Source organism: Ipomoea nil, unplaced genomic scaffold, assembly GCF_001879475.1.
Source record: "Ipomoea nil cultivar Tokyo-kokei standard unplaced genomic scaffold, Asagao_1.1 scaffold2480, whole genome shotgun sequence".
In the NCBI taxonomy this organism is placed as follows: domain Eukaryota; kingdom Viridiplantae; phylum Streptophyta; class Magnoliopsida; order Solanales; family Convolvulaceae; genus Ipomoea; species Ipomoea nil.
The window spans coordinates 550,857-577,942 of record NW_017618908.1 but is presented as its reverse complement, the minus strand read 5'-3'; the positions used below and the strand labels follow the sequence as shown (position 1 = coordinate 577,942).

Here is a 27,086-nt window from a genome sequence, read left to right as displayed (position 1 = left end):
TTATTATTATTATTATTAGTACATGATGGCATTTCAGTCATTGTATCACTTATTCCTTTTCAATTCCTTGTAATCTTATTTTGCATACCAAACACTGTAATTTGAATTCCTACTTTATTCCTACCTCATTCTTTTCCCACCGAATTACAATTCATTTCCACCCTAATTCTTTCCTTCCAACCAAACGGCCTGTTAATGCGTTACGAGGCGTTTGGTTGGAGTGAATTGCCATTATATTTCCATCTAATTTCCAAACTCCTTCTTATGGTTGAAGTTAAGCAAACTCCTTCTTATGGTTGGAGAGAATTGCAATTTTACAAAATTGAAATTCCTTCATTTTCATAGAAGTAGAATCTCATGCCCCTCTTGGTATTTCAATTCCAAGGATTTTAAGAACAAAAAAAAAAAAAAAAAAAACTTTGAGACAAAATTACCTCTCTCTATTTTTAGCCTAAAATTGATGTTTGACATCTCTCTTTTTATTATAGCGTGTCTTCTACTTATACTCTTAACATAGAACGTCAATCAGTATGTAACCCAACCTTAATCAAATATGTTTTCTCGAAATTCTCTTATTATCTATTTTATTACTTTCATTATGCAATTTTAGGGTCATTTATACAACGTTTTACATAAATTTTCAAAAGCAAAATTTTATTTTAGTCATTTATGAATAATAATAATAATAATAATAATAATAATAATAAGTATAGGCATCTTCAATTTTATATTACTTATTCCCTCTCAATTCCCATATATACTAAACATTAGAATTGAAATTCCCAATAATTCTATTCTTGCAAACCAAACACTTGAATTTAAATTATCACTTTATTTCACATTATTCTTCTTCCATGAAATTACAATTCCTTTCACACATAATTTCCTCCTTTCAACCAAGCACTACTAACGTATTGCATTTTACCTTATAAGTAATATTGGCAAATGTTGATTACTTATAAAGGCAAATGTAATATTTTTTTAAAAAAAATGTAAAAGTATTACATTTTTCTATATAAATAATAAATAATAAATATTTTATTTCTTATTAGTGTTACATTTTTTAGTATATATAAGTATTACATTTGATATTGACTCGATCCATCTCACATATAAGAATCTTTGAGACGATCCCACACATGTTTTTGTCACCGATTAATGATTCTATACCCCTTCAACTATTATCCCAATTGCACTTACCATGCAAAAACATCATGGAATACTTTTTAAACATATCAACATTCTTATCCCGCTCCTATATAAAAACTTTCAACATGGAATAAATTAATAGAATGCAAATTATAAGGAGAAGTAAATCGTACTAGAAATATCAAATTGAAAATATATTTATAAAAATCAAAAATAATAATTTTTAGATACAGGAATCATACTTTTATCCCCGGAGGCATAATATCATCATTCTAGAATAGAAAAACTCAAAAACATGTGGAAGATTGGAAGGTGCCGTAAAAAATTTGATTAATAATTATGGTAAGTTTATGTTTGTTGATTCAACAACCGGGAAGAAGGCGGACCAAGTGGTTTTCTTGTTTGGCACGTCTTTATGTGCCTCTCAAACTCTATATATTCATACCCTTTTCGACCTCGATTCTCTTCTCCTTTTTCCCCCTTCGGTTCTCTCTCTCTCCGCCCCCATATTTCGTTTCAATTTTCTCTCTCCTCCCCTTCCTCCATTGGTCTTCATTCTCTGTGGGCGTTAGACCCTTTTCCTGGTTCAGAGATTGACGGGCGGTTTGGTGATTGAGCAGTAGATTTTAAGGTACTTTTTTTCCAGTTCTCCGCATCATTTTTTGATTCAGAAACGTTCGGTTCATGCAATGCTAGCTCTTAGAATCCCAGATTTTGATCCCCTTCGTCGTGCAAACGTACAAAGTCGCTAGCTTTTTGTCAATTTCTTTCCGGGGGTTTTCCAGAAAGTGAAATCAAAGCTCAAAGATCATCTTTTTTTCAAGCTTTTCGTGATGGGGGCCGCTGAATTTTTTGTGGGTAGTATTGTTAGCTTAAAAGCTTTGATTGGAAGCAGTTTTGAGACGGTTTTTGGTTTTCTGAGTTTTCTATGTTCATGTCTATAGCTGTTTTTTAGCATGTATATAATACAGGTTTGTGGGTCTATGATGATTTGACAGCACCAATAATTAATTTGGGTTTGGTTTAAGATAATATTGTGTTTTGTCGGTTGCTGCAAGATATTGAAATATTATTGATTGTGCGTCATTATCAGCGTACCTGGTTTACCGTAGGAAACTGAACCATCTCATACATAAAATATTAGTCAGCAGATTCCTCATGCTTTGAGGTTATGTTCTTTAATTTGTCAATTGTCAAGTCTTCTCTTTCTTTTGGTTGGTTAGAAGCTGCTCATATTTATGTATATAATTGTTAAAATTTAGGGTGATGGCTATTATTGGTGCAGAGAGTCAGGTCCACGTGATCTCTCTTAATGTTGAATCAATGTTTAATAGTCTTACATGTGGTTTCTCAAAAGTTTAGTCAAAAAATTTAATTTTTATTGGTCTCTCCCTCTGCCTATAGGTTGGTGGGTTACATGTCAGTTTTATTGATTTGGAGGTTGTGTTGTCAGGCCATTGAAGTATAAAGATGGCAATATAATGCTTGAACTTGCTAGTTGGAGCTTTCATTATTTGTCTATCATTTTCTTATTGAATGAATGGCTTTCTTGATCTCGTTTTGTTTCAGTCCTATAGTTTCTTGAGGTTGCCCAGATTCTTGATTATGCAGTAGTTGTTTTGGTTACGAGAATAAGCATATGTTTATGTTCTTGGTAATGTTATTGCGAAGCAAGATTGTGATCTTTTGTTTCGTTTTTGTTGCCAGTTGGAACAATGTTCTGCTGCTTTGTATAAATGCAGTGTGGCTTTGCAGATGAGGTATGGTATAGTATGGTTTGATTTATGGTTATGGTTCTTGGCGTGTTGAATCGAGTCATTAATTTCTCGGGAAACATTGTGTGATGTTTTGTTTTTTGTTTTTGTTTTTTTTTTTTTTTTCTGGCAATGGCAGATTTCACAGAGCCTCTGCTTCATGGACTGCTCAACCAGCTGCTGTGACAAGAAGACATTGAAAAGGTGGTTTTTCATTGATAAACGGGTTGGATAAACGATTTTAATTTGTTAGAAAGTTTGTTAGAAAGGTTTGGAAGCGATGGACATGAATTCAACGAAAGCGTCTCCTGTTCTTACTGATCCTGCGCCGCTAAACAAGTCTCGACTAGGGATTCATTCTCCCATATTGCCTTACTCTCAATCCGGTTCATCGTTCTCGGCTACCATGCTAACAATCCCGAGGAAGAAACCGGGGAAACTCGATGACGTTCGCTCCAATGGTTGGCTCGACGCGATGAAGTCTTCTTCGCCTCCTCGCAAGAAGATCTTGAAGGACTTTGGTGTTGAGATTGTTACTGATGATGCTGATGTTGACTATTTTTCTTGGATGGTATGTTTACATTTTTTTTTCGTTTTGTTTAATGTTTTGGACTATACAATTGAAGTATGTGCTCCATCTCAACTAAAAGCTTAAGCTGATAGTTGGATTGCACATTAATGGTTATATGCTCAACACGCCCCCTCACTTGTGCGGTGGGTTCCAAGCAAGCAACACGTGGACCATAGTCGCTTATCGTCGGCGGGTGACGTAGAGATTCCAACATGACCTTGGGTCTGCCTCTGATACCAAATTGAAGCATGTGATTCATCTCAACTAAAAGCTTAAGCCAAATATAGAACAACTAACGTTTTCCCTGTCTACTTAACAGGTTAAGTACCCATCTGCACTTAGTTCATGCCAGCGTATTCTCAACCAAGCAACGAACAAGAGGATCGTGATGTTTTTAGACTACGACGGGACTCTTTCTCCAATTGTAGATGACCCTGATCGTGCTTTTATGTCGGATGAGGTGGGGAACTAGGCTTGATCTTTATATTCACGTTAAATCATCGTTATCGTTTTCTGGTTGAATTAGCGTTTTAACCCTGTTATAGATGCGTGCTGCTGTCAAGAATCTCGCGAACTATTTCCCAACAGCAATCATTAGTGGGAGAAGCCGTGATAAGGTAAAAATGGAGTCTTGAAATAGTTTTCGTTCGAGAAACTTTATATGTTTGCAGTTTAGGAAGACAATTCATCGTTTATATGTGTTTCAGGTTTATGAGTTGGTAGGATTAGCCGAATTGTATTATGCTGGTAGCCATGGAATGGACATTATGTTTCCTGCCAAAGACGAAATGCTCTCTACACACTCGAATTGCATCAAATCCACCGACCAAAATGTATTGATCTTCTCGTTTCCATTGCTCGAAACGACGTTTCTCTTTGTATCTATCTATCTTTCGCGTTTGCTCAGTATCGTCGACTGTTTTTATGATCAGGGCAAGGAAGTAAATTTGTTCCAGCCAGCTCGTGAATTCATACCGATGATCAATGAGGTGCGTAGATGAGAACTGTATAAACTGTATTAAATGAACAGTGATTACAACTGTACAGAATGGGGGAATATATACCAAAGAGAATCATAGGAAGACTAAGATAGAGAGTCATAATAGCGTGGCTTCTTTCTGGGAACTAAAATGTATTATTGCAGCTCGGTTTTTTCATTCAAATGATCGCTTTTTTTTTTTGCAGGTTTTTAAAACCCTCACTGAGAACACGAAAGACATAAAAGGCGCTATGGTTGAGAATCATAAGTTCTGCGCGTCTGTTCACTACCGCAACGTAGATGAGAACGTGAGTCACCGTAAACCATAAACTCGATATATACTCTCGTTTTTGCATATGCTATAAGCTTTTGCTGTTTTCGATTTACGACAGATTTGGCCTACGGTTGCACAACGTGTCCACGACATCTTGAAAGAATACCCTCGACTTCGCCTAACTCATGGACGGAAGGTTTTAGAGATCCGTCCGGCAATTGATTGGGACAAAGGAAAAGCTGTGAATTTTCTGCTTGAATCACTTGGTAGCTTACCCCCCACCCCCCATTTCTCTATTTTCTTTTCATCTTCATTGGGAAAAACGCACCAAATGAATAAGAACGTGTAACATTATAGCGAACCGTGCAGGCCTCGGGAACAATCAAGACGTGCTTCCTATCTATATTGGAGACGACAGAACAGATGAAGATGCGTTTAAGGTAATATTACAAAGATCCCGCCTAGTGATACAATCGATGCAAATTTGTTTCCTAAGTTCATATGTTTTAGGTATTGCGTGAGGGAAACCGAGGCTATGGAATCCTGGTTTCTCCTGTTCCAAAGGAAAGCAAGGCCTTCTTTTCGCTCAAGGATCCCTCACAGGTGTGGATCTCACTGCAGAATTTGCTTTTCTTCGAGTTTTCACTGTTTTCTTAGATTCATTTGAAACATAAAAAATTTATGCAGGTGAAAGAATTTCTGGAGTCTGTTGTGAGAATGAAGGAAGGAAAAAGAGCATCAAAAGCATGAAGAGGAGCACAGATGCCATTTGGTTGTTGACAATATTTCTTCTGCATATTAGGATAGGTTTCAAGGATTTGTTTATCATTGTCATAGGCCCATAATGTGGCCTATTTGATGAATTTATGTTAGTCTTTGTTGATCATTGTTTTAATCCGCAAACATAATTTGTTATGAATTCTGTAAAGTTCAAATTCTTTGTGTTCATTTCCATCTTTGGTGTACCAGTTTGGGTCAAATAGTACTTCAAATTTGGCACTATCAATTGAATCTTTGATTTACAGAAAAATTCGTAGTTGTTATTCGAAAATGCGATTTAGGTGAAGCTTGCCTGCTCGCCTTGTAACCTTAGTCAGCAAATGATCACTTTGTCACAAGGAGGTAAGTTAGTCTAGGTTGTCCATAGTTGATTGACTGGCATGCAAGTGACCATTTTGTCACAATGAGATAAACCGAGAAGGTCAATAGGCTATCTCACTAGGATTTCATGAACTTGAAACCTTGTTGTTTCCCAACCAATTTAGCTTGAGTTGTCTCTATTCATAGGATCTTGTTTGATTGTTCATTGATGAGTATTAAGATAGTACTAGGATTCGAACTTGAAACCTTGTTGTTTCCCAACCAATTTAGCTTGAGTTGCTCCTATCCATATGATCTTATTTGATTGTTCATTGATGAGTATTAAGATAGTAATTGAAGTTAATACCCGATTTGGTCCTTTGACTACAAATTTCGTCCACAACTATGCAAACGTTAACCAAAATAGTCCTCAATCTAATTTGCCCCCAAGTGTTGGGATATCCATAACCAATATTGTAAATTACGCTATGACAGAGATGCATCCTAATGGCTGCCAGCCTGGTGATCAGCGAGATACCATTGACTTTGGTGGAGAGGGGGAAGGTGGATGGGGAGAGCGGCGTTGAAGAAGATAAGGATAATAGACAATGTAGAGGCAAACTTATCAACGAGATACCATTGAGTTTGGTGGAGAGGCGGAAGGTGGATGGGGAGAGCGGCGCTGAAGAAGATAAGGATAATAGACAATGTAGAGGCAAAGTTCGAAACCATCATCGTCAGATGTGAGGTGGCGTGATCGATAGGTGAAGAATTCATTCAATAAGCTGACGAAGAAGATAAGGATAATAGACAATGTAGAGGCAAAGCTCGAAACCATCATCGTCAGATGTGAGGTGGCGCGATTGACAGGTGAAGAATTCATTCAATAAGCTGACGACGAAGTGCAGTTAGGCCAGCCCCAACTAATCATTATTGTCATCGTGCATATTTTTCCGCAAGAGTTAATTCCACCGGAGGTCCCTTGTCTTTGGTGCCAATTCCAAATTTAGTCCCAGACTATCATTTTTGTCATTTCACATCCCAGACTATTATTTTTTGGACACTTTTAGTCCTTCTAATGATTTTTTTCTATTTTTAGTAAGGGCATTTTGTCTCTTCATATTTTTCTTTTGTTATTTTTCTGATTTCAACTAGTTTAATTGATTTAGAACTTTAGGTAACCTCTGATTTTTAGTAACCATATTTTTCAACCAATTTTTAGTAAAATCCTAAACCAATTAAACTGATTGAAACCGGAAAAATAACAAAAGAAAATATGAAGAAACAAAAATGCCCTTATTAAAAATAGAAAAAATCGTGAGAAGGACTAAAAGTGTTCAAAAAACGATAGTCTGGAATGTAAAATGACAAAAACAATAGTCTGGGACTAAATTTGGAATGCCACCAAAGACAAGAGACCTCCGGTGGAATTAACTCTTTTCAGCAATTCACGAGCATCAATGCCATCATGATCAACGCCATCAAGGCCAATGGATTCCTCCTCTCTTTCATCATCACTGGCTTAGTCAACATTTTCACGACCGGGTTGCAATCAAATGCTCATTTAATTTCTCATATCGCAACCGGTTGAGATTAGACTAGGGGGTGATCTGATTCCTAGTGAAATCTTTCCGTTGGAGACTCAAGAATGCAAAGAAAGGAAAATTACGTTTCTATCCTCAATTTTAACCTCTAACAAACATCAGTTTGGACTAAGGACCATTTTAGATCAAAATTGCATAGTTGTGGATAAAATTGGACAGAATTAATAGTCAAGAATTAAAGTGGTGAAATCCTAATATTCGATGGACTAAATCAGGTATTAATTCATAGTAATTGTGTTCAGTACAGTTTTTTTGTTGATCTATATCCCGAGAGTAATTGCCAATCTAGTGCAAATATTTTTAAAAACGAATGCAATCTAATGACTCTCCCAAAACTTCGAAGTTATCGTGATGCATCATAGTATTCGATGCTATTTAATCTTCACAAGTATTCCACTCTCGCCCGATGCATCATTGCACTTGTTTTGTCCTCATGTTTTCATGGAATTTTCCAAGCAAATAATGTCAAAAATGAGGATTAAATTAAAAGAAAGATGAATCTTTATGCAGCATTAATGTCTGTACTGAAGCTGAAGATTCCTAGCTACCAAATTGCAGGGCAGTGGCAAGACAATTTGACAAGCTGGGCTGTACTAAGGACACCTAATATGTTCCCTTGTCTAAAAAAAAAACCTTAACTTCCTTAATCCAACCTTGAATTATATGTGACATAAAAGTACTTGTTGGGTGATGACTTGAGATATTGAGTCCAGTATCTTATAATTATTGAACATTGTAATTAATTTTATAAAAGAGCAAATAACAATTTTAGTCCCACGAGTATTAGCAAAATGACAATTTTAGTCCACATGTTTAATTCCTACCAATTTTCATCCATGAGTATTGTTTTAGAACCAATTTTCATCCACGCCTATTTTTTTAGCGCCAAAATTCATCACGTTGGTAACCTCTCCGTTTAAGACATGCTGAAATCTAAAAATTTTAAGTGTATTTTCGTCATTTTCAACTTAAGATCCCAATTTGAGCATGAATAAAGCGATTTAAGCCCTAAGATCGATCTCAATTCCTAGTTCTCTTCCTCATCCTACCTTAATTTGAGGAGGGGAATTGTAAATTGGGATCGATCTTAGGGCTTAAATCTCTTTATTCATATTCAAATTGGGATCTTAATTTGAAAAATACGAAGATACCCTTAATAATTTCATATTTCGGCATGTCTTAAACGAATGGATGACCGGCGTGATGAATTTTGGTACTAAAACAATAGTCTTGGATGAAAATTGACACTAAAATAATAATCGTGAATGAAAATTGATAGAAATCAAACATGTAAACCAAAATTGTCATTTTACTAATACTCATGGGACTAAAAATGGTATTTGCTCTTTTATAAAATGACCAGACCAAATTCGTCGAATTGAACTTTGATTATAGTTCAATTTCGGTCGAATTGTAAAGAAGAGTTGTAATGAAGAGTACAATTATAATTATTGAATACTGCATTAGGTGATTAATCCACCAAATTTTATTGCCAATTTTATAATCCACAAAATTTGTCATTACAAACAGGATTTAAATACATCATTAATACTTACTCCAAAAAATTACAAATTTAATTCTTGTTAGTTCTTTCTAAATCAAATTCGGTCACACATTATCGTTTATTAATACAAATTATCTCTTCGTGTAGATGTGTAATACTATAATGGCCGTAAATTTCTCGTGTTATCCAACGTTTATCATACGTGTTCAAAGTGAACACGAGTAATAAGTGTCGGAGTTTACGAAGTGTTGGGAGACGTACAAAAAGAGTCAAACGTCTCCGTAAACTATGTAAAATCAACTTGACATTTTCCGTAAGTTTGGGAACAATGTAATGTGTAATGTTAGATTTACGTGGCACCAATTTAGAGAATTAAGAAAATTGTAACGTAGGGAACGTATAATTATGGTGCATCATTTTCATTTAAATTCTCCCAAATCTTTAGCATTACCATAATGTCCGTTCACATTACAATTTATAACTCGTTCATGTCTAGTCACCCCTCAAATCCACATAATCCTACAAGAATCAATATGTGTGTATTTTTTGTTGTCGGACTATGAGGTGTCATGAGCAAACCTTAACTTTAGGAAGATTGACCAGATTGATTTTTATATATAAGTGGAAGTTTAAATTCCCAACCTCTCTTAAAGAATGAGAGCGCACGGTCACTCATGCGAACTAAATTGATTATACACGCGTATGAAGTCAAGGTTAATGATAAACTTCCCATCTCGCAATTGATTGAATCAGTCCCCAAAAATCCCCACATCCCGGCTCGACAGGGCATTTAGGAAAAAGGATCAGCCCCCATATCCTGGCTTGACAGGGCATTTGAGAAAAGGGATCAATGGCTCAAGAGACAGGGCCAAATGCTGGTGAATCAGTCCCTAAAGGCCCTCACATCCCGACTCGACATAGCATTTGGGAAAAGATGCTGGTGAATCAGTCCCCAAAGACCCCCATATCCCGGCTCGACAGGACATTTGGAAAAAGATACTGGTGAATCAGCCCCCAAAGGCTCCCACATCCCGACTCGACATGACATTTGAGAAAATGGATCAATGGCTCAACAGATAGGACCAAATGCTGGTGCCCACAAAAAATCTTTTCACTTTAAGTATAATCCCTACATTGCTGTCAGCGGGATTCGAATCTTGGTATATTCTCTCAAATAAAATACTGTCTACTGAACCATTAAACTAAGTTCGTGCGGACTATTTCACACTTTTCCAGACCAAAAAAATGTTGTGTCCTTCAGTCCTCACCGCAGGTCTCCACCTAGAAATGGCATCTCATTAATTCTATTGATTTGTGGTGTTTGAATCCCAGAATCTCTCTTAGCTCATCATCCCCATTTACTTTAATCAACTCTCTACTCCCAACCTTGAACTGTTCAACATAAAAGCCGTCAAATTTCTGAGTCATCACTCTTATAAGTTATAAATACTGCCCACGCCTTCTGATGTTCCTCAGTTACATTGAAAAATATGAAACCCCCGACAGCATTCTCTCTCTCATCCTTCTAGAAACCTCAGAGTTTATTACATAGTACATAGTATAGACTATAGTGTGGGCATGGAGAGACCCAGAGGTTTCAGGCTTAGGATGAACCCGGTGAGTGTTTTCCGGCGGTTTGTTGGCCGGAGGGGGAGCTCAGAGGTGTGGTGCGGCGTGGGGCGGAGGGTGCTGGCGGTTGTGAAGCGGGACGTGCGTTTAATCCGGGTGGGGCAGGAGCCGCCGGGGCCGGAGAAGGCGAGTGTGCCGGCGGGGCACTTGGCGGTGTACGTGGGGGAAGCGGAGGGCGCCACGTGTAGGGTGGTGGTGCCGGTGTTCTACTTCAACCACCCTCTGTTCGCGAATCTGCTCAGGGAGGCTGAGACGGTTTACGGGTTCGACCACCCCGGCGGGATCCAGATTCCCTGTAGGATATCGGAGTTCGAGAACGTGAAATCAAGAATCGCCGCCGACGGTGATGCCCGCCGCGTCCGCCGGAGCTGGAGTTTCTGAATCGTCGATGATTAACCGGTGGCCTTTACAAGTTGTAGCAGCCAGACAAGCAATCATGGCGGACTCCTTTTTTCTTTTTCTGTGTAGAAAATTTACAAAAATGCATGTCTTAATCTGGTTTAAATCTGTTCTGTAATCATCATAAATGGTGACAATCAGATTCAAAGAATCTGTTTCTTAAAAATCCCAACTTTTTTATTAACAAAAAAAAAAAAAAAAAAAAAAAACCCAGTAATTGTTATTCAAAAATAGGCCAGTAAATGATAAAAAAAAATCAATTTAAATTATCTAATTAATCCTAAATACAAACTGCCTTAAAAATATTATTCAACAAACCATCACAATAAAATAAAACAAATTAAATTATTCATAATTAATATACTTAAATAAAAAGATACTAGTTAAGAATCTAAGTAAAATAGAGCAGTTGAGAGATTGTAAATTATGATGATTCAGTTTCATATTAGTTTATTCTTCTAAATACTGTTTGAATCAATGAATTAAATTCGAACAAAATATTAATAAAATTAATAAGCCATGTTAGATCTAATGGATTGACGATCAAACGGCAAAATTGTAACTCCTCAAAAATAAAAAGTATCAAGTTTAAATTCCAGTGTAAGAATATTGACTTTTTGTGATCTCAGTAAATTAAAAAAGTATGTATGAACATACTACAATTATTTTTTAAAAAAAAAATCTAATGGATTGACAGTCAAACTAACACAATTTAAAAGAATAAATTGAAAACATAACCCGGATAAAGGTGATATAAAGCCTGCATAATTAATCCGTACTTATCGTTAGTACTTTAAACTTTAACGTCCATTACGTAACGTTCAAAACACGTAATACATAGTACCAACGCAAAGAAGCATCAAATTTTATTTTACAGCATATATTATATCAAAGTTGATACAAACATATATATACTATATATCAAGCACTATAAACTTTGCTTGGATGAGTATATTTCATTGTCTTCATCTCACTGCATGTGTTCTTGCAGGCTTCTTCCATGGCAGCTTCAGATATGTTGCTGTTGCATATGTTCGCAAAAGCTCTCATGTGTTTCATCCCATACTGCCCCAATGATCCGCAATGCGTCTCGAAAACCCTAACCTGCAACCAGAGCGTCTCACTATCAACTATCAACTTAAACTTTTAGTTAAATCAGAACAAGAATATGGTTTGACAGTTAGTTGTTACCATTGATTTGAGGCACTGCCAATCGTCAACGAGAGCTAAACCTGGCTTGCGAACAGATTTGAGGATGTTGGATCCGTTTTCTGGACCAAACAAATGTACCCCGAGGTTGTCGATGCTTGCATCGAGGCGTTGTCTGTGCAACATTGTATCGGTTATCTCCTTCAGGAGTTTAGCCTTGCTCACTGCATTGTCTCCCTTCATCTTGTACTGCATTCATTCGTCTCAAAATCGTATATAGCAGGGGAAATAACGAAACAGATACGAATGCAAGAATATAATCGAATAGGCAATTAGACTATATATAGCAGTGATAGTTTGAAGCTCAGCTCACCCTTTCCCACATGAAGAGGAGATCGGCGTCTCTCTGGTTAACGACGCCCTTGGGTGTAAGGCGGCGAATCTGGTTTCCGGGGAGGTTGATGGTGGCGGGGTCGAATCCTTGGTACAAATAGACCTTCTCTGGTTTGATGATGTCCCTGCTTCCATACTCCATCACATGAGATCCCGCCTGGAAGTCGTTGTAGTTGGAAGTTCTTAGCTTCACCTGCATTGAGTTAGTTGTAACAGACTTTAGACAAGGATAATTATGTTCATGAAACATTATTGATCAATTGGGTGTTCTCTGACATTCTCGTACTGTCGTTCGATTGTTTCTTCCATAAGATTGTGAGATTCACTGCATTATCGAAACAAATTAAAGCAGCATCAAGTCAGTGAAAACTGAACTTTATGGTTTAATCCATTTGCCATAGAGATGGAAGCTAAGTATGGAACACGCACACACCTATCCTCCATCCAAGCAACACTATACAAATCTCCTAGGCATGTAATGTATTCAGGTGGGGGTGCGGGTTCTGATCCCGGGCAGTATGTTCCCCAGCTGCTCTCCTCTGCATTCGAGGCTGTTGTCACATAAATATTCAAGTCTTCCGGCATCATGCCCTCGAAAAAGCTCCCACTCTCGCACGCTTCAACATATATAACCTACAACCATAGTTGATGATGAGGTCTTAGAATTGAAGCATGTGCCCCATGTCAACTAAAAACCTAAGCTCGTAGTTGGATGACACGTTAATGGTTATATGCTTGGACAGATTTCTTTCTTTTGGGCTCCCTTTCTTTTGAGCTCCAAGCAACACATGGACCATAGTCTCTTTTTTTTATCATAGCTTTGATACTAAATTGAAGTATGTGCTCCAATTCAACTGCTTTTAGTTAGATTGTACTTTAATGGTTATATCAGGCTCCCTTTCTTTTGAGCTCCAAGCAACACGTAGACCATAGTCTATTTTTTTATCATGGTTCTGATACCAGTTTAACTACTTTTAGTTAGATTGCACATTAATGATTATATGCTCAACCACTAGAATAGGACTAACTGTAACTAGGGGCATGAATGAAATCATTGGAGATGGTTACCATATCTTTGTAGGTGCCTGCAGAATGCTTTTTCTTCAGCACTTCAATAAAATCATTGGCATAAAGATGAGGCAAATTGGGCATCCCTGAAACAAGAACAGATCCTCTGGTAAATACTTTTAATTTCTATGATAATGGGCAACATCAAAGATTGTTCAGAGATCAATATATATATAAACTGACCAAGAACTCCGGGACCTCCATGATCTGTATAATAGATGAAAATCCTATCATCAGCTTTGCTGTCAACCACTTTTCCACTCCCACCTTTCACGCCCTCCTTGTCGCCGAGCAGGACGGCGTACAAATTCGCCGCCGTCACTTGGTCGCCGGTGTAATCCTAACACGTACGTTTTATCCGACAAAACATATAAGAAAACTGCTAATATAACGTAACGTAATTGATATACAAAGGAGCATGTTTATACCTTGGGCACGCCGGCGTAGACATCGGTGCCGTTTGGGTGGTTAATGATGACTCCTTTTCTGGGATTGAATGCGTTGTTTGCTATATCATCGTACATGAAAACTACTATGTTCTCGTCCTTCAACCCACCTCTTTTCAGGATTTGGTATGCATGGCACACGTCAGCCTACACATATCCACAAACATATAGTTTAACAATTAATATTAATGTTGAGAAAATTTCAATTTTGATCATATGACTATAGGGACTTTGTTAATTTAAAAACATGACTTTCAAAAGTGTCAATTTAGTACTTTGAGTATGTAATTATTATCAATTTTGGTCACTCCCGACCAAATTACTGGCCAAATTTCGCCTTTACCAGACTTTAAAGTCGATTTTGCCCCTAAGATTATAGACTAAATGAAGGATTAAATTTTTTCAGCAAAATTTGACCAGCAATTTAACCGGAGTGATCAAAATTGATAAAAATTGCATAATTAAGGTACTAAATTGATATTTTTGAAAGTCAGGTGCTAAAATTAACAAAACCCCTATAGTTATATGACCAAAATTGAAATTTTCTCTATTAATGTTTGATTAATTAGCTTTTTGTAACAGTCTTATATACCTGGTGGCGATAATTGGCGTATCCGTTTGAACCCGCCACAAGAACAGCCCACCTGGTACCCTGAGTTTCACCCTCCGGTGATTCGTCGTCTTTCTGGTCCACCGGCTGCCGGATTAGTGGGTCCCAGCGGGCGGCCTGAAGATTCTGAAGCTGACAAGCGATGGCCACTAGAAGAAGAAGAAGAACCAACGATGAACCAAATTCCGCCATTAAAGAGAGCAAGCTAGCAAGAAAGAAAGAAATTAAAGTGATTTTGTTTTAGAGATGAGAGTGCAGACGCAGAGGGAGGCTGGTTGGTGGGTGGTTTAGATAAGTGGCAGCGATGAGAAGCCATGCAGAACGAGGGGTTGCCACGTATCAATGGGTGGGGTCCAGTCGTCCAGACGTGTCCATATTGTGCCAGGTGTGATTAATTGTTTTGTTGGCTTTCTGTCTGTTTAGTATATGGTTTGGAGTTTGGACTTTGAACTTTGGCTTGGGGAGAAAAAAATGTATAAAAATAGTCTAAAAGTGGACGTTTCCATAATAATAAGCTGCTTTTGAGGCAAAATTCCGTAACACAATAAGGGTGTGTTTGGTTGGTGGGTTTTGCTCATAGGAATGAGTATGAAAGTGACTGTTGTTTTTGGTTGATAGATTTTTAGAACACTATTATGGGTTTCGAATACCTTATCAATTGAAAAATTCATACCCAAATACAATAAGGGTTTCATTCTCTTATTCATTCTCAAGCACTACTATTAGTAATCATTCCCATTCCACCCTACTACCAAACATGTTAAATATTTTCACCAAAACTCATTACCATTGCCAAGTATTTGATACCCATTCCGATTATGATTTATATGTGCAACCAAACACACCCTAAATCAAGTCAGCTAGGATGGACAAACCAATGAGTTTGTTTAGTGGGATTAGTGCTGAGTTGTCAACTAAAGTAAATGTCTAATCTCTGTGCGTTCAGTTGAATTACCATAATTTATGTCGTTTGAAATGTTTTGTCGAGAGTTGAGGGTGGGGATTCAATCTTTTTTGGAAGAAAGAACAAAAGAGCGTCAATTACAATCGTTATGCTGTGGAACCGTGTTCACCTTACAAGGTGGATACGATTCTATGTTCATAATTACTAAACTACATGTTCATAATTATAAAGCTATATATTCGTAATTTTTTAACTTCATATTCATAATTATTGAATTCTATATTTACAATTACATAACTCTATGTTCATAATTACTGAATTATATGGTCATAATTATAAAGCTATATATTTATAATTTTTGAATTTCATATTCACAATTATTGAATCTCTATATTCATAATTACATAACTATATGTTCATAATTATGTTCACAACTTTATATTCATAATTATGAACAATTTTGGAACCGTGTCCACTATGCATTGTGGACATGAGTCCAAAACGATGTTGTTTTCAGGGAAAACGATGACATTTCAATTAAAAATAATTGATTTTGTCTCGCCGTTAACGGCGTTATTCGTTTGTGGACTTATGAATGTACAGTTACGGAATTATGAATGTACATTTATGAAATTATGAATACAGAGCTCTGACATTATGAACTTACAATTATGAACATTTAGTGATAAAATTATGAACATATGCTCCTATAATTATAAAAATGGGAGAATGAGCATTGAAAGAGAACTTTTGTGTGAAGAAGAAATGGAAACTTGATCGACAGAAAACTCGCGAAAATGGATGCTTTACCATAAAAAAAAGAAGCAGTCTAAAATTAAAAAAAAAAAAAATGGTGAAAGATAACAGTGCCACTTATGACACAGTTATGGTGTCCACAATGTATGCTTGACACGGTCCATAGCATGATGATTGAGTGATTACCTATTGGGCTGAAGAAGCACTAAACTCATCCAAACAAACAAACAAAAAAAAAAGGCCTTAAGTCTAAACATGTTTGGGCCTGCTAACTAGATCCTAGCTCACCTAGTAACGTGTATCCCTAGTTCACCTTGCCATTTTGTCTCTATCCATTGGTTTACTTTCATCTATGGTGTCTAATAATTGGATAGTGATATTGAGTCATTATATTTAAGAAAACATATTTCTTAACTCAAACTTGCGTTATAAGACTTTTCATAACATGTTTTTCTACAAATAAGACCAAATTTCTATATAAATGGTAAAAAATAGTCTCATATCCTAAGTATTTTCTCAATACCAAAAGATTCATCCCAACTTAGTTCTATGAGACCAAATTTCTATATAAATGGTAAAAAATAATCTCATATTCTAAGTATTTTTTCAATACCAAAAGATCCATCCCAACTTAGTTCTATGGACCACAACCGATGGCCTAAGTGAGTCGAGGGCCGAGGCCTAGGGCTCAGTTGATTGAGGTTGAAACTGAAATTGAAAATCGAAGTTGAAGAGTCTTATTTAGACCTACTCAATAAGTATATTTTAATTCAATCATGACGGTCATAAAAATACCGCTTAACCAGCTTAGTTAGTGTGAGTACCGTACACTCTTGTTCCACCACGTGCATTTTTGTTTTTTTAGAGAGGTCGAAAATTTAATCTTCCTCTCATATGAAAAAATTAATCTGATCAATATTTTGTTACTTAATTGGGCCGGACCGGTGCGAATGCTGATTAGCCATAATGGAAAAAGAAAAAGGAAAAGGTAAAAACATTCTGTATACAACCTATCACAGAGGATAATTGCCCAAGAACATTCCAGAGTACACTCATACTGGGACTAGAACTCTCGTCTCCCCGGGCCTCTCGTCTTCGTCTAACCTACAAAATCTCGTCTTTCCCTTTTTGCAATTTACTGTAAATTTCCATCGATAATTGCATAGAGAGAGAGAGAGAGAGAGAGAGAGAGAGAGAGATAGGAAGAGACTTATGGCAGACGAAGCTAAGGGAAAAGGAAACGCGGCGTTCTCCGCCGGAAACTATGCCGAAGCTGTGCGCCACTTCACGGAGGCGATCAGCCTCGCGCCGACAAACCACGTCCTCTATTCCAACAGATCCGCCGCCTATGCCTCCCTCGGGAACTACTCCGACGCCCTGACCGACGCTCAGAAGACCGTCGAGCTCAAGCCGGACTGGTCTAAGGGATACTCTCGGCTCGGCGCGGCTCACCTTGGTCTCCACAGCTACGACGAAGCGGTTGATGCTTATAAGAAGGGTCTGGAGGTCGACCCGAATAACGAGGCCTTGAAATCGGGCCTTGCCGATGCGCAGTCTGCGCAGGCCCGATCTCGGGGGCCGTCGTCGAGTCCGTTCGGGGATGCGTTTTCCGGGCCGGAGATGTGGGCTAGGTTGACCAGCGATCCGAGCACTCGGGCGTACTTGCAGCAGCCGGATTTCGTTAAGATGATGCAGGATATTCAGAAAAACCCTAACAATTTGAATCTGTATTTGAAGGACCAGAGGGTAATGCAGGCGTTTGGTGTTTTGTTGGGCGTGAAACTGCAGACTAGGACACCGGAGGACGATGCGGAGATGCCAGAAGCTTCACCGGAGAGAAAGCGGCCGGCCGAATCAGACCCTGCTAAGGGAAAACGTCCTGAACCTACTCCACAACCGGAGCCCGAGCCCATGGAACTATCAGGGGAGGAGAAGGATACTAAGGAGAGGAAGGCGCAGGCACAGAAGGAGAAGGAAGCTGGTAATGCAGCTTACAAGAAGAAGGATTTTGAGACTGCAATTCAGCACTATTCCAAAGCCATGGAACTTGATGATGAGGATATTTCCTTCATTACTAATAGGGCTGCTGTGTACTTGGAGATGGGAAAGGTATACACTTTCGTTTACTGGAACTCTTTTTTCCATCTCAACACTGCATTGCATTTGCATAGCTTCTTGAAGTTCAGTTTGTGCTTTTGCTTTATCTATTTACAAATAGTCTGTCTTTTAATGCTCCTATGAATTTTGATTGAATAAATGCTAGTGAGTGTGTTATGGTATGGCTATCTTCTCAAATGTGGAGGGGATGATAATTTTAACCAAATACTAAGAATTTGTAAAATTTTGTACTTTTGTTCAGGTGTGAGTAGGTCAGTAGGACATTCTTAAATTTAAGCTTATTCTTGTTTAATGTGATTAAAGTAGATTTCATCATGTTTGTGTATATTGTAGTCTATCCCTATGTCATAAATTTTATTTGATTTTCCAATTTTTGTTGTTGTATATAATGCTTGATGTAATTTGTATACTTATTTAAGCTCCCTTGATTATAGTATGAAGAATGCATCAAAGATTGTGATAAAGCAGTTGAGAGGGGAAGAGAGCTTAGATCCGACTTTAAGATGATTGCCAGGGCTTTGACAAGAAAGGGTACTGCCTTAGTGAAGATGGCGAAATGCTCGAAGGACTTTGAACCTGCTATTGAGACTTTCCAGAAAGCTCTCACAGAACATCGTAACCCAGACACCTTAAAGAAGCTCAATGAGGCTGAGAAAGCTAAGAAAGATTTAGAGCAGCAAGAGTCTTTTGATCCACAGGTAGCAGATGAAGAGCGTGAGAAAGGTACTTCTTTCAGAGAGTTTTAGTTTGAGTTTTCCCTACTGCCTTCCTTTTTATGTATTTTTTTTTGGTTACTTATGCAATGCTGAACTTCAGGTAACCAATTCTTCAAAGAAATGAAGTACCCAGAGGCAGTCAAGCACTATTCAGAATCTATAAGAAGGAATCCCAAGGATCCTAGGGTATGAAATTTCAATAATTTTTTTTTGTAATCCATGGCAGATTTTGTGAATGGTTTGAGACTCATTCGACTGTTTCCTTTGCTTCTTTTAGGCATATAGCAATAGGGCTGCCAGCTACACTAAGCTTGGAGCATTACCTGAGGGGCTTAAAGATGCTGAAAAATGCATTGAGCTTGATCCCACATTTGCAAAGGGTTACACTAGGAAGGGTGCGGTTCAGTTCTTCATGAAAGAATATGAAAAAGCTTTGGAGACTTATCAGGAGGGCTTGAAGCATGATCCTCAGAACCCAGAATTACTAGATGGTGTTAAGAGGTAAAGATATTATTTTATTGATGTATTTTTCCTGTTGAGTATGTTCTTTTATGATGATTGAGAGTTGTGTTGAATGAATTACAGGTGTGTTGAACAAATAAACAAGGCAAGCCGTGGTGATCTGACTCCGGAGGAGCTCAAGGAGAGACAGGTATAGTTTCAATCTGCTCTTTAGCTTATCATTGTTGGAAGCAATATGAGCAAAACCAGTACCAATATTGCACCAAACTTCTTATTGCAGGCCAGGGGAATGCAGGACCCAGAAATCCAAAATATTCTAACTGATCCAGTAATGAGACAGGTACGATATCACCTTACTGATCAAGGCTATTAATTAATTTTACTTGTTTGAATGTTTGAATGGCATGTTCTCAATACTGACGACATCTTATACCTGAGCAGGTACTTGTGGATTTCCAAGAGAATCCTAAAGCTGCACAAGAACACATGAAGAACCCTCTCGTGATGAACAAGATCCAAAAATTGGTCAGTGCTGGAATCGTTCAAGTCCGATAAAAGTCCTAGTTGGAAGCCAAATGAGAGCATAGCTTGTGTTGTTGAAGGGAATAGTTTGTCAAACAGTCTTTACTTTTATAAATTTAAACAAGTGATGATGTTCCATTGTTCCATTTTTCCATTTTGGTTATTCTCCAGCAAACTGCTTTCAAATGGATTTTAATTTTTCAAGATTACAAATTTTGACTCTTTGTTTAGTTAACTGTGCAAACAAAGTGTTTCATTCTTACTCTTTAGTAGTCTAGCCGTGTTTCGACCAAGTGGATTGTACAACAAATGTACAATTGATTGCTATGAAATGTTTAGGCGATTGTTGAATGAATGAAATGTTTTGGGACCTTATTCTTTGCTTTACTGTGCTTTGAACCAAGTCTATCTTGTCACATGAAGATAAGTTAGCTTAAGTTGTTTATAGTTCAAAATAGTTAAGGAATTAGCTTGTTTTGTTTATAGTTCAAAATTAAGGAAGCTTTGACATGACAACGGGTCACAATTTGCAGATACTTTGAGTCAGTGTTCTTTAAATTTATTCATCGATGAGCGAACATGCTAGCTCATTACACGTGAAATTGCCAAGTTAGATTATGCCTTGACTCTCCAATTAGTTAGTTAATTAGTGTTTATCTATGAAAACTGGTGAAGCAGAACACAGCAAGGGTAGAACTCCATGTGGGAAAAAAAAGATTGCATTTTGGTATATGATTGTCACAGAATTTGATTGGCACATAAACATAAATAGACCAAAAATGGGGTGGGGGTGTTTAGGCATCAACAGCTTCCTGCTTAGTTGCAAGCTTATTCTGGATGTGTTGGGGGACAACATCAAATTTGGCTAATTGCATTGTGTAGGATGCACGCCCTTTTGTCATCCCTCTTAAGCTACTCACATATTGGAACATCTCAGCTAGTGGCACCAATGCATCGACTACCTGCGACAATCAAAACAGACGTTAAACTTTGCGGGCACAACCCGATCTGAATTAGTCTCATAGTGGTGAGATAGTCGACGTCATCTAATTATGGAAGCTCCGGTTTTGATGCAAAGAATATGCATTTGCTAGGAAACACACATAATACAATTAAGAATAGAGTCACGGCTCTCAGATTACCTTGAGACCACCGGGTTTATCTCCGAAGCTGTTGATCTGGCCTCGCCTTGAGTTGAGGTCACCAATAACATCTCCGAGATGCTCCTCTGGCGTGACGACTTCAACCTTCATAATGGGTTCCAGCAATTGTGGACCGGCTTTCCTCATCCCTTCCCTGAAAGCTCCTCTGGCAGCCAACTGGAATGCCAGAACGCTCGAGTCGACATCATGGTAAGAACCATCAACTAATACCGCACGGACATCGACAACAGGGTAGCCTGCTAGCACTCCATTGCACATGCATTCTTCTAGTCCCTTCATCACACCCGGGATGTATTCTTTTGGCACTACACCTCCCTTGATTTCACTTGTGAATTCGTATCCACTACCAGCTTCCAAGGGTTCGAACCTCACAGTTATATCAGCAAACTGTCCTTGCCCACCCGACTGCTTCTTGTGAATATATCTCACTTCTGAGACCTTGGAAATACTCTCACGATAGTTAACTTGTGGGGCACCAACATTAGCCTCCACCTGTTGGTTTCAAAGCAAATCTATCATCTAAAATGCACAATACGAGGTTAATGAGGAAAACATATAGCAAATAGAGAACTGAATTTACCCGGGCTTGAAAGTCAAAAATGTTAACCTCAGCAAATTAGCATGTAAGTAAATACCATTTACTAAATTTGTATTGAGTAGCCATTTATGGCTAATTCTTGTTATGTATGCTTAACATCTAAAGATCCTCGAAAGAATAGAATGGTTGTACGCATGACTTTTCAAGGCATGGATTTGTTCTTTTCTCCGTTTTCCTTACAAAAATCTCATGAAAGAACTAGAGGGGAAAGGGGAAAACTATAGAAACGAACCTTAAATTCTCTCCTGAGCCGATCAACAATAATCTCAAGATGTAATTCTCCCATTCCTTCAATGACTGTCTGATTAGTCTCTTCATCACGAGAGAAATGGAAGGATGGATCTTCTTGAGCAAGCTTGACTAGTCCAGCTGCCATCCTATCAATATCAGCTTTGGTCTTGGGTTCAATGGCAACTTTTATAACAGGATCAGGGAAATCCATCCGTTCAAGCACAACTGGACTTTCAGGATCGCACAATGTTTCTCCAGTAATTGTATCTTTTAGGCCAGCAAGGGCAACAATATCACCAGTAAAAGCTGATTTGATATCCTCTCTGCTATTAGCATGCATCTCCAGAAGTCTGCCAATCCTCTCTTTCTTTCCTTTGTTTGCATTTAGAACATAAGACCCTGCAGCAAGCTTTCCCGAATATACCCTTACGAATGTGAGAGACCCCACAAAAGGATCGGCCATAATCTTGAAGGCCAGGCCAGTAAAGGGTTCATCATCACTAGCAGGTTTTTCAATGGTCACCTCTGGGTTTTCGGGGTCAGTCCCTTTCATTGGTGGCAAGTCGATAGGAGAAGGCAAATAATCCACAACTGCATCAAGCAATGGCTGAACCCCCTTATTCTTAAAAGCCGAGCCACACAATACTGGGACGAAACTGCTAGAGATGGTTCCCTTCCTAATCAACTTTTTAATGGCTGCCTCGTCAGGTTCGACTCCTTCCAGGTACTTCTCCATCGCTTCATCATCCAACTCAACAATGGCCTCAATCATCTCTGCCCTATACTCTTCAGCTTGGTCTTGAAGTTCAGAAGGAATGTCCTCATATGCAAACTTAGCACCTAATTCTTCCCCCGACCAAACTATAGCTTTCATCCTCACAAGATCAACAACTCCTCGAAAGTTATCCTCTGAACCAATTGGAATTTGAATTACAAGTGGTTTAGCACCCAAGTTTGTTACAATCATATCTATGGTCCGGAAGAAATTTGCTCCTAGACGATCCATTTTGTTAACAAAACATATTCTAGGCACTCCATACTTGTCAGCTTGTCTCCAAACAGTTTCCGACTGAGGTTCCACACCAGCAACACTGTCAAACAAGCATATAGCACCGTCCAGAACTCTGAGGGCTCGTTCTACTTCAAGGGTGAAGTCAACATGGCCCGGAGTATCAATTATGTTAATCCGATGTTTGTTCCAAAAAGCAGTAGTTGCAGCAGAAGTAATAGTAATCCCCCTCTCCTGCTCCTGTTCCATCCAGTCCATTGTCGCTGTTCCCTCATGTACTTCACCAATTTTATAGTTCCTACCAGTATAGTAGAGGATCCGTTCAGTCGTAGTCGTCTTCCCTGCATCAATATGAGCCATAATTCCAATGTTGCGGTAGTCCTTCAATGGCACTGTTCTCTTTCCATCTGCTCATGAAATACAGTTTTTAAGTATGGACTTGCTGAAATTATTGCCACCATTACCCTACAACTATCTGCAAACATGTAATAATCCCAAGATAGAACATTCAATTCTACATTATTATTACAGTTGCTATTTTCACCAAGAAAAACTTTTGCAGCATCATATCTTTAACAAGAAGCAAAGAGCTATTATACCCCTATCAAATAAAGCTAATCTTCAGTTACTAATTCAATTCTCAAACCTGATAAACATAAAAATTTGCAAGATAAAATAGAATAAATTTCCATGTTAAAAGCACACATTCGTGCAATAGAGTTACACCCTGCAAAACCCAGATATAAAGATTCAATCTTCCCCAATTCAGCCCTAAATAAACAGAGACCACGAGGGTGGACATACCATCAGCGGCGGCCATAGCGAAGACGGAGAAACTGCTCTTTTGGCTTCGTTTCTGGTAAAAAGTTGGAGTCTTTGAAGCAAGGGCGCACCTAAGCTGAAATCTTCCGAAGAATTCAGACAGAGAAGCAGAAGTGAGAGACTGAGCCCTGCTGCTGCAGCGACGTCGCCGATGCTGGGAGCCGGCGGCGTTAGAAATGCGTGCCGGCGTTCTTGACCCATGGAAGTTGCAGAGTGAAGACGCAGTGGAAGCCAGTGACGTCATAATTACTGACTCTGCGGCCATCTCCCTTGTCGAATCAGTGAAAGCTAATGGAGGTTGACAATGTAAGAGACTGTAGAGGGGATTTCTTAGGCTTCCGGGTTCTTCTGGAAGACCTTGCAATAATTTTGGGTCAAAAATGAAAATTTTCTCTTTTTGATCCCCCTTAGGTCCAACAAATAGTTAGTCAAGTTGATAAATTGATTAACTTAATAATTATAATGTTACCCTTTCAAAAAACAAAAATAATTATAATGTTACAAATTCAATAAGAAACTCCTCAATCATCTCATTCATATAAGCTTACAATTTCATAAATGTTGCTACATAGCACAGAGATCAAAATTATAAAATTAAAAAAAAAAATTATAAACTTTTAAATGACAGGGGCATCAATGCTTAGCAAACAAAACCTAAACAGTAATGTACTTGAGAACAGCAGCTCTAATCTTTTCCATGTATTCTGCTATTTCTTTCTGCAGTTGCAAAAATGAGTTCACATATCAATCCATCAATCAATGCAGATGTGCAAAAGACTAAAAGGATAATCTTGTAGCAACCCTTTAAGATTTAAGATTTAAGATTTAAGAAGAGAGAACAATGCTATTCAGTGCATAGCTATAATTCTGTGAAACATCATTAGATTGCTGCAACTCGAAAGTCAAAGTGAATGAACAAATGAAAGATGCCAAGAAAGTTGGAATATAAAATTAGTTTCAGAAGTGATTTTGTGTGACTTTCTTTCTGTGTTTATAATTTGCAATCAATAAGGTAGCACTACATCTATGGTGCTGGAAATTTAGTCCCAGAAAAACGAGGACAGATATAGCTTTTCTCACCTGGTTACTGTCGTGGGCACTTGCAATATTCTCATCGAGGATTGCCAGCAAGGGTGTGTTTATCTTGTTCTGCTCAACCATATCCAATAACTGTACAGAAAGAGGGCACCATATTATTCATCACAAGATCCGACTACAAACTCAGATATGAAAGAAAGAATGTTATAGAAGTAGCACATACAGTTGCTTTTACATTCTTTGAAGTCAAAATCATGGTTAAGCTTGCCCTTGCTGTAACAAGATCTGCCTGCATTTTATCATAGGCTTCTGTGGAGAAAAGAGGCAGAGTTCTTGAGATTTACTTGCCAAATAATGATCATTAAATTACAAAATATGAATGGTATCTGTAATTCTGTAAACCTGTTCCTTCCTGCAATGCCCTTTGAAGTGATTCAAGCTCAATCTGTCTTTCTTCTACATCCTACACAAATAAGAACAGCAGCCCATCCATATCATAACGCCACCATTTAAGTCACTCCAACCAAGTGCATTTTGGAGACATACCTTGGTTTTTGACACAGAAAACCTTAGCTTTCCCAACTCAAGTTGCAGGTGATCAAAAAAGTCTTTGTTCAATCTGCAAATAACAATACCAGAAAAATGCTGGAATATAAGCTTGCAGGTAGATAAACTTTTACTAGACACCAACACTTTCTCAGTGATGCAAATGGCACATATCTAGGGGACAACCCAGCCAAGCTGGTCAGGTTGTTGACTCGGTAACTAAAAAGTTACAAATTCAACTCTCAGCGCAAACGGCCTATTGACCTTCTTGGTTTGAACATATCAATTATACGCAACCTAGCATGGTTTACATCCTTGTGATCCTTTGCCAAAACGAGGTTTATCGCACACCATCAGGTAGTGTCTGCGGGTTTACCTCGTCACTCAAAGGACCTTTTCTACTCAAACAGTATCAATTTCCAACTTTGGTTCCAATAATAGTTCAAAACTAATAATAGTGAGTTAAACTGTATCAACACCCTAATTCATTTCCTCAAAAAAAAAAAAAAAAACACCCTAATTCAAAGCAGCAATTCGTCTAACAAGTTGTATGCATTTCTACATCCTTGAGAAAATTAACTCAAAACCTTGGTCTCAATCTTGCAATCTCGAATTCAATCTCCTGGGCTTCAGTATCGAGAAAGTACTCAACCAGATCCTCTACCTTATCCGGGATAGCTCGTGACTAGCATCAGCAATCAAAATGTTAGCATTTAAAAGAATATAGTTCCAAGAGCATTGGTTTATTATACAAGGAGTGAATGAAATAGAAATAGAAATAAAAATACCTCACGAAGAGCTCGGCGACGCTCTTTTTCCTCGCGGACATGGCGTTCGAATGCTTCTCTGGCTTCCTTGTCCTTCTCAAGCCGAGTCTTGAACTCCAGCCGGGCGATATGGCCCGATTGCGGCGGCCCCAGAACTCCTTCCGGATCCTTCCTTCACACGTACAGGTAAGAAATCATTATCTCAAATTCATATATAGATCAAGTGATTAAGTGGATAAGTACCCATTCAACCCTCTCGGAGCATCGAATTGTGGTACGGAAGTTGGTGTAGCGTTTCGGTAGCGTAGTGCGGCGGAAGTTAGCGGCGGTGGCGAGGCTGAAGTTGAGCGATGCGGCCATTAATGAAGAAGCTAAGTTTCAGTCTGGTTTTGAAAGGTGGTTATTCAGTCCCGGGGGACGTTATCCGTTTGAAATGCGCACCAAAATCAAACGTCACTCTAAACTACGCCTTCATCGTGCATTATTATATACGGCCACAACACCCGGCCCCACCAATAGACTTTCTCGATTTGAGCTGGTTATTTTCACGGTTCGAACACAAAAGTTAGATTTTTGCTTACTGCAAGTAAAGAATTTCTCACTTTGAGAGATTGTTACCACATTTTTGGATCACTGTTTTTAAATTTTACCTCTTTCATCAATTGAGATGCACATGCAAATAATAATCACCTAAATTGATTTATCTTTTTGCGATGCCGATTAGAGTTACAAAGATATGATTTACTTAGTATAGTCTCAAATAATAACTGCGAATTTTTCTCGTTACTTATTTTCTTTTTATATAATATATATTCTATTGCCATT

The 27,086-nt window shown here is 38.2% G+C and overlaps 6 protein-coding genes across 6 annotated transcripts; 3 read left to right on the top strand and 3 right to left on the bottom strand.

The window, feature by feature from the left end:
• Positions 1-1,636: 1,636 nt before the first annotated feature.
• LOC109153109 (probable trehalose-phosphate phosphatase F) lies at positions 1,637-5,707 on the top strand. Its single transcript, XM_019300885.1, has 12 exons — positions 1,637-1,780; positions 2,857-2,909; positions 3,043-3,474; positions 3,794-3,934; positions 4,020-4,091; positions 4,182-4,307; positions 4,407-4,463; positions 4,660-4,761; positions 4,846-4,993; positions 5,097-5,167; positions 5,238-5,330; positions 5,415-5,707. Exons 3-12 carry the CDS (start codon positions 3,184-3,186, stop codon positions 5,475-5,477), a joined length of 1,164 nt encoding a protein of 387 aa, XP_019156430.1. The 5' UTR covers positions 1,637-1,780; positions 2,857-2,909; positions 3,043-3,183; the 3' UTR covers positions 5,478-5,707.
• A 4,480-nt stretch (positions 5,708-10,187) lies between these two features.
• On the top strand, positions 10,188-11,103 carry LOC109153110 (auxin-induced protein 15A-like). The gene has a single exon (XM_019300886.1). The coding sequence runs from the start codon at positions 10,494-10,496 to the stop codon at positions 10,923-10,925; it is 432 nt and encodes a 143-aa protein (XP_019156431.1). The 5' UTR covers positions 10,188-10,493; the 3' UTR covers positions 10,926-11,103.
• Positions 11,104-11,758: 655 nt separating this feature from the next.
• LOC109153106 (vacuolar-processing enzyme beta-isozyme) lies at positions 11,759-14,874 on the bottom strand. The gene is made up of 9 exons (XM_019300882.1): positions 14,592-14,874; positions 13,982-14,146; positions 13,737-13,893; positions 13,554-13,639; positions 12,919-13,118; positions 12,762-12,810; positions 12,466-12,678; positions 12,135-12,341; positions 11,759-12,047 (listed from the first exon to the last, which is right to left on the bottom strand). Exons 1-9 carry the CDS (start codon positions 14,799-14,801, stop codon positions 11,865-11,867), a joined length of 1,470 nt encoding a protein of 489 aa, XP_019156427.1. The 5' UTR covers positions 14,802-14,874; the 3' UTR covers positions 11,759-11,864.
• Positions 14,875-17,325: 2,451 nt separating this feature from the next.
• Positions 17,326-20,349, top strand: LOC109153086 (hsp70-Hsp90 organizing protein 3-like). Its single transcript, XM_019300851.1, has 7 exons — positions 17,326-18,378; positions 18,822-19,110; positions 19,204-19,289; positions 19,381-19,604; positions 19,689-19,755; positions 19,846-19,905; positions 20,007-20,349. Exons 1-7 carry the CDS (start codon positions 17,482-17,484, stop codon positions 20,118-20,120), a joined length of 1,737 nt encoding a protein of 578 aa, XP_019156396.1. The 5' UTR covers positions 17,326-17,481; the 3' UTR covers positions 20,121-20,349.
• A 442-nt stretch (positions 20,350-20,791) lies between these two features.
• Positions 20,792-24,328, bottom strand: LOC109153085 (elongation factor G-2, chloroplastic-like). The gene is made up of 4 exons (XM_019300850.1): positions 23,893-24,328; positions 22,081-23,495; positions 21,230-21,742; positions 20,792-21,049 (listed from the first exon to the last, which is right to left on the bottom strand). The coding sequence occupies exons 1-4, from the start codon at positions 24,173-24,175 to the stop codon at positions 20,882-20,884; spliced, it is 2,379 nt and encodes a 792-aa protein (XP_019156395.1). The 5' UTR covers positions 24,176-24,328; the 3' UTR covers positions 20,792-20,881.
• An 87-nt stretch (positions 24,329-24,415) lies between these two features.
• On the bottom strand, positions 24,416-26,718 carry LOC109153087. Its single transcript, XM_019300852.1, has 8 exons — positions 26,505-26,718; positions 26,283-26,429; positions 26,082-26,179; positions 25,495-25,567; positions 25,351-25,411; positions 25,172-25,257; positions 24,991-25,080; positions 24,416-24,627 (listed from the first exon to the last, which is right to left on the bottom strand). The coding sequence occupies exons 1-8, from the start codon at positions 26,619-26,621 to the stop codon at positions 24,565-24,567; spliced, it is 735 nt and encodes a 244-aa protein (XP_019156397.1). The 5' UTR covers positions 26,622-26,718; the 3' UTR covers positions 24,416-24,564.
• Between the last annotated feature and the right edge of the window lie 368 nt (positions 26,719-27,086).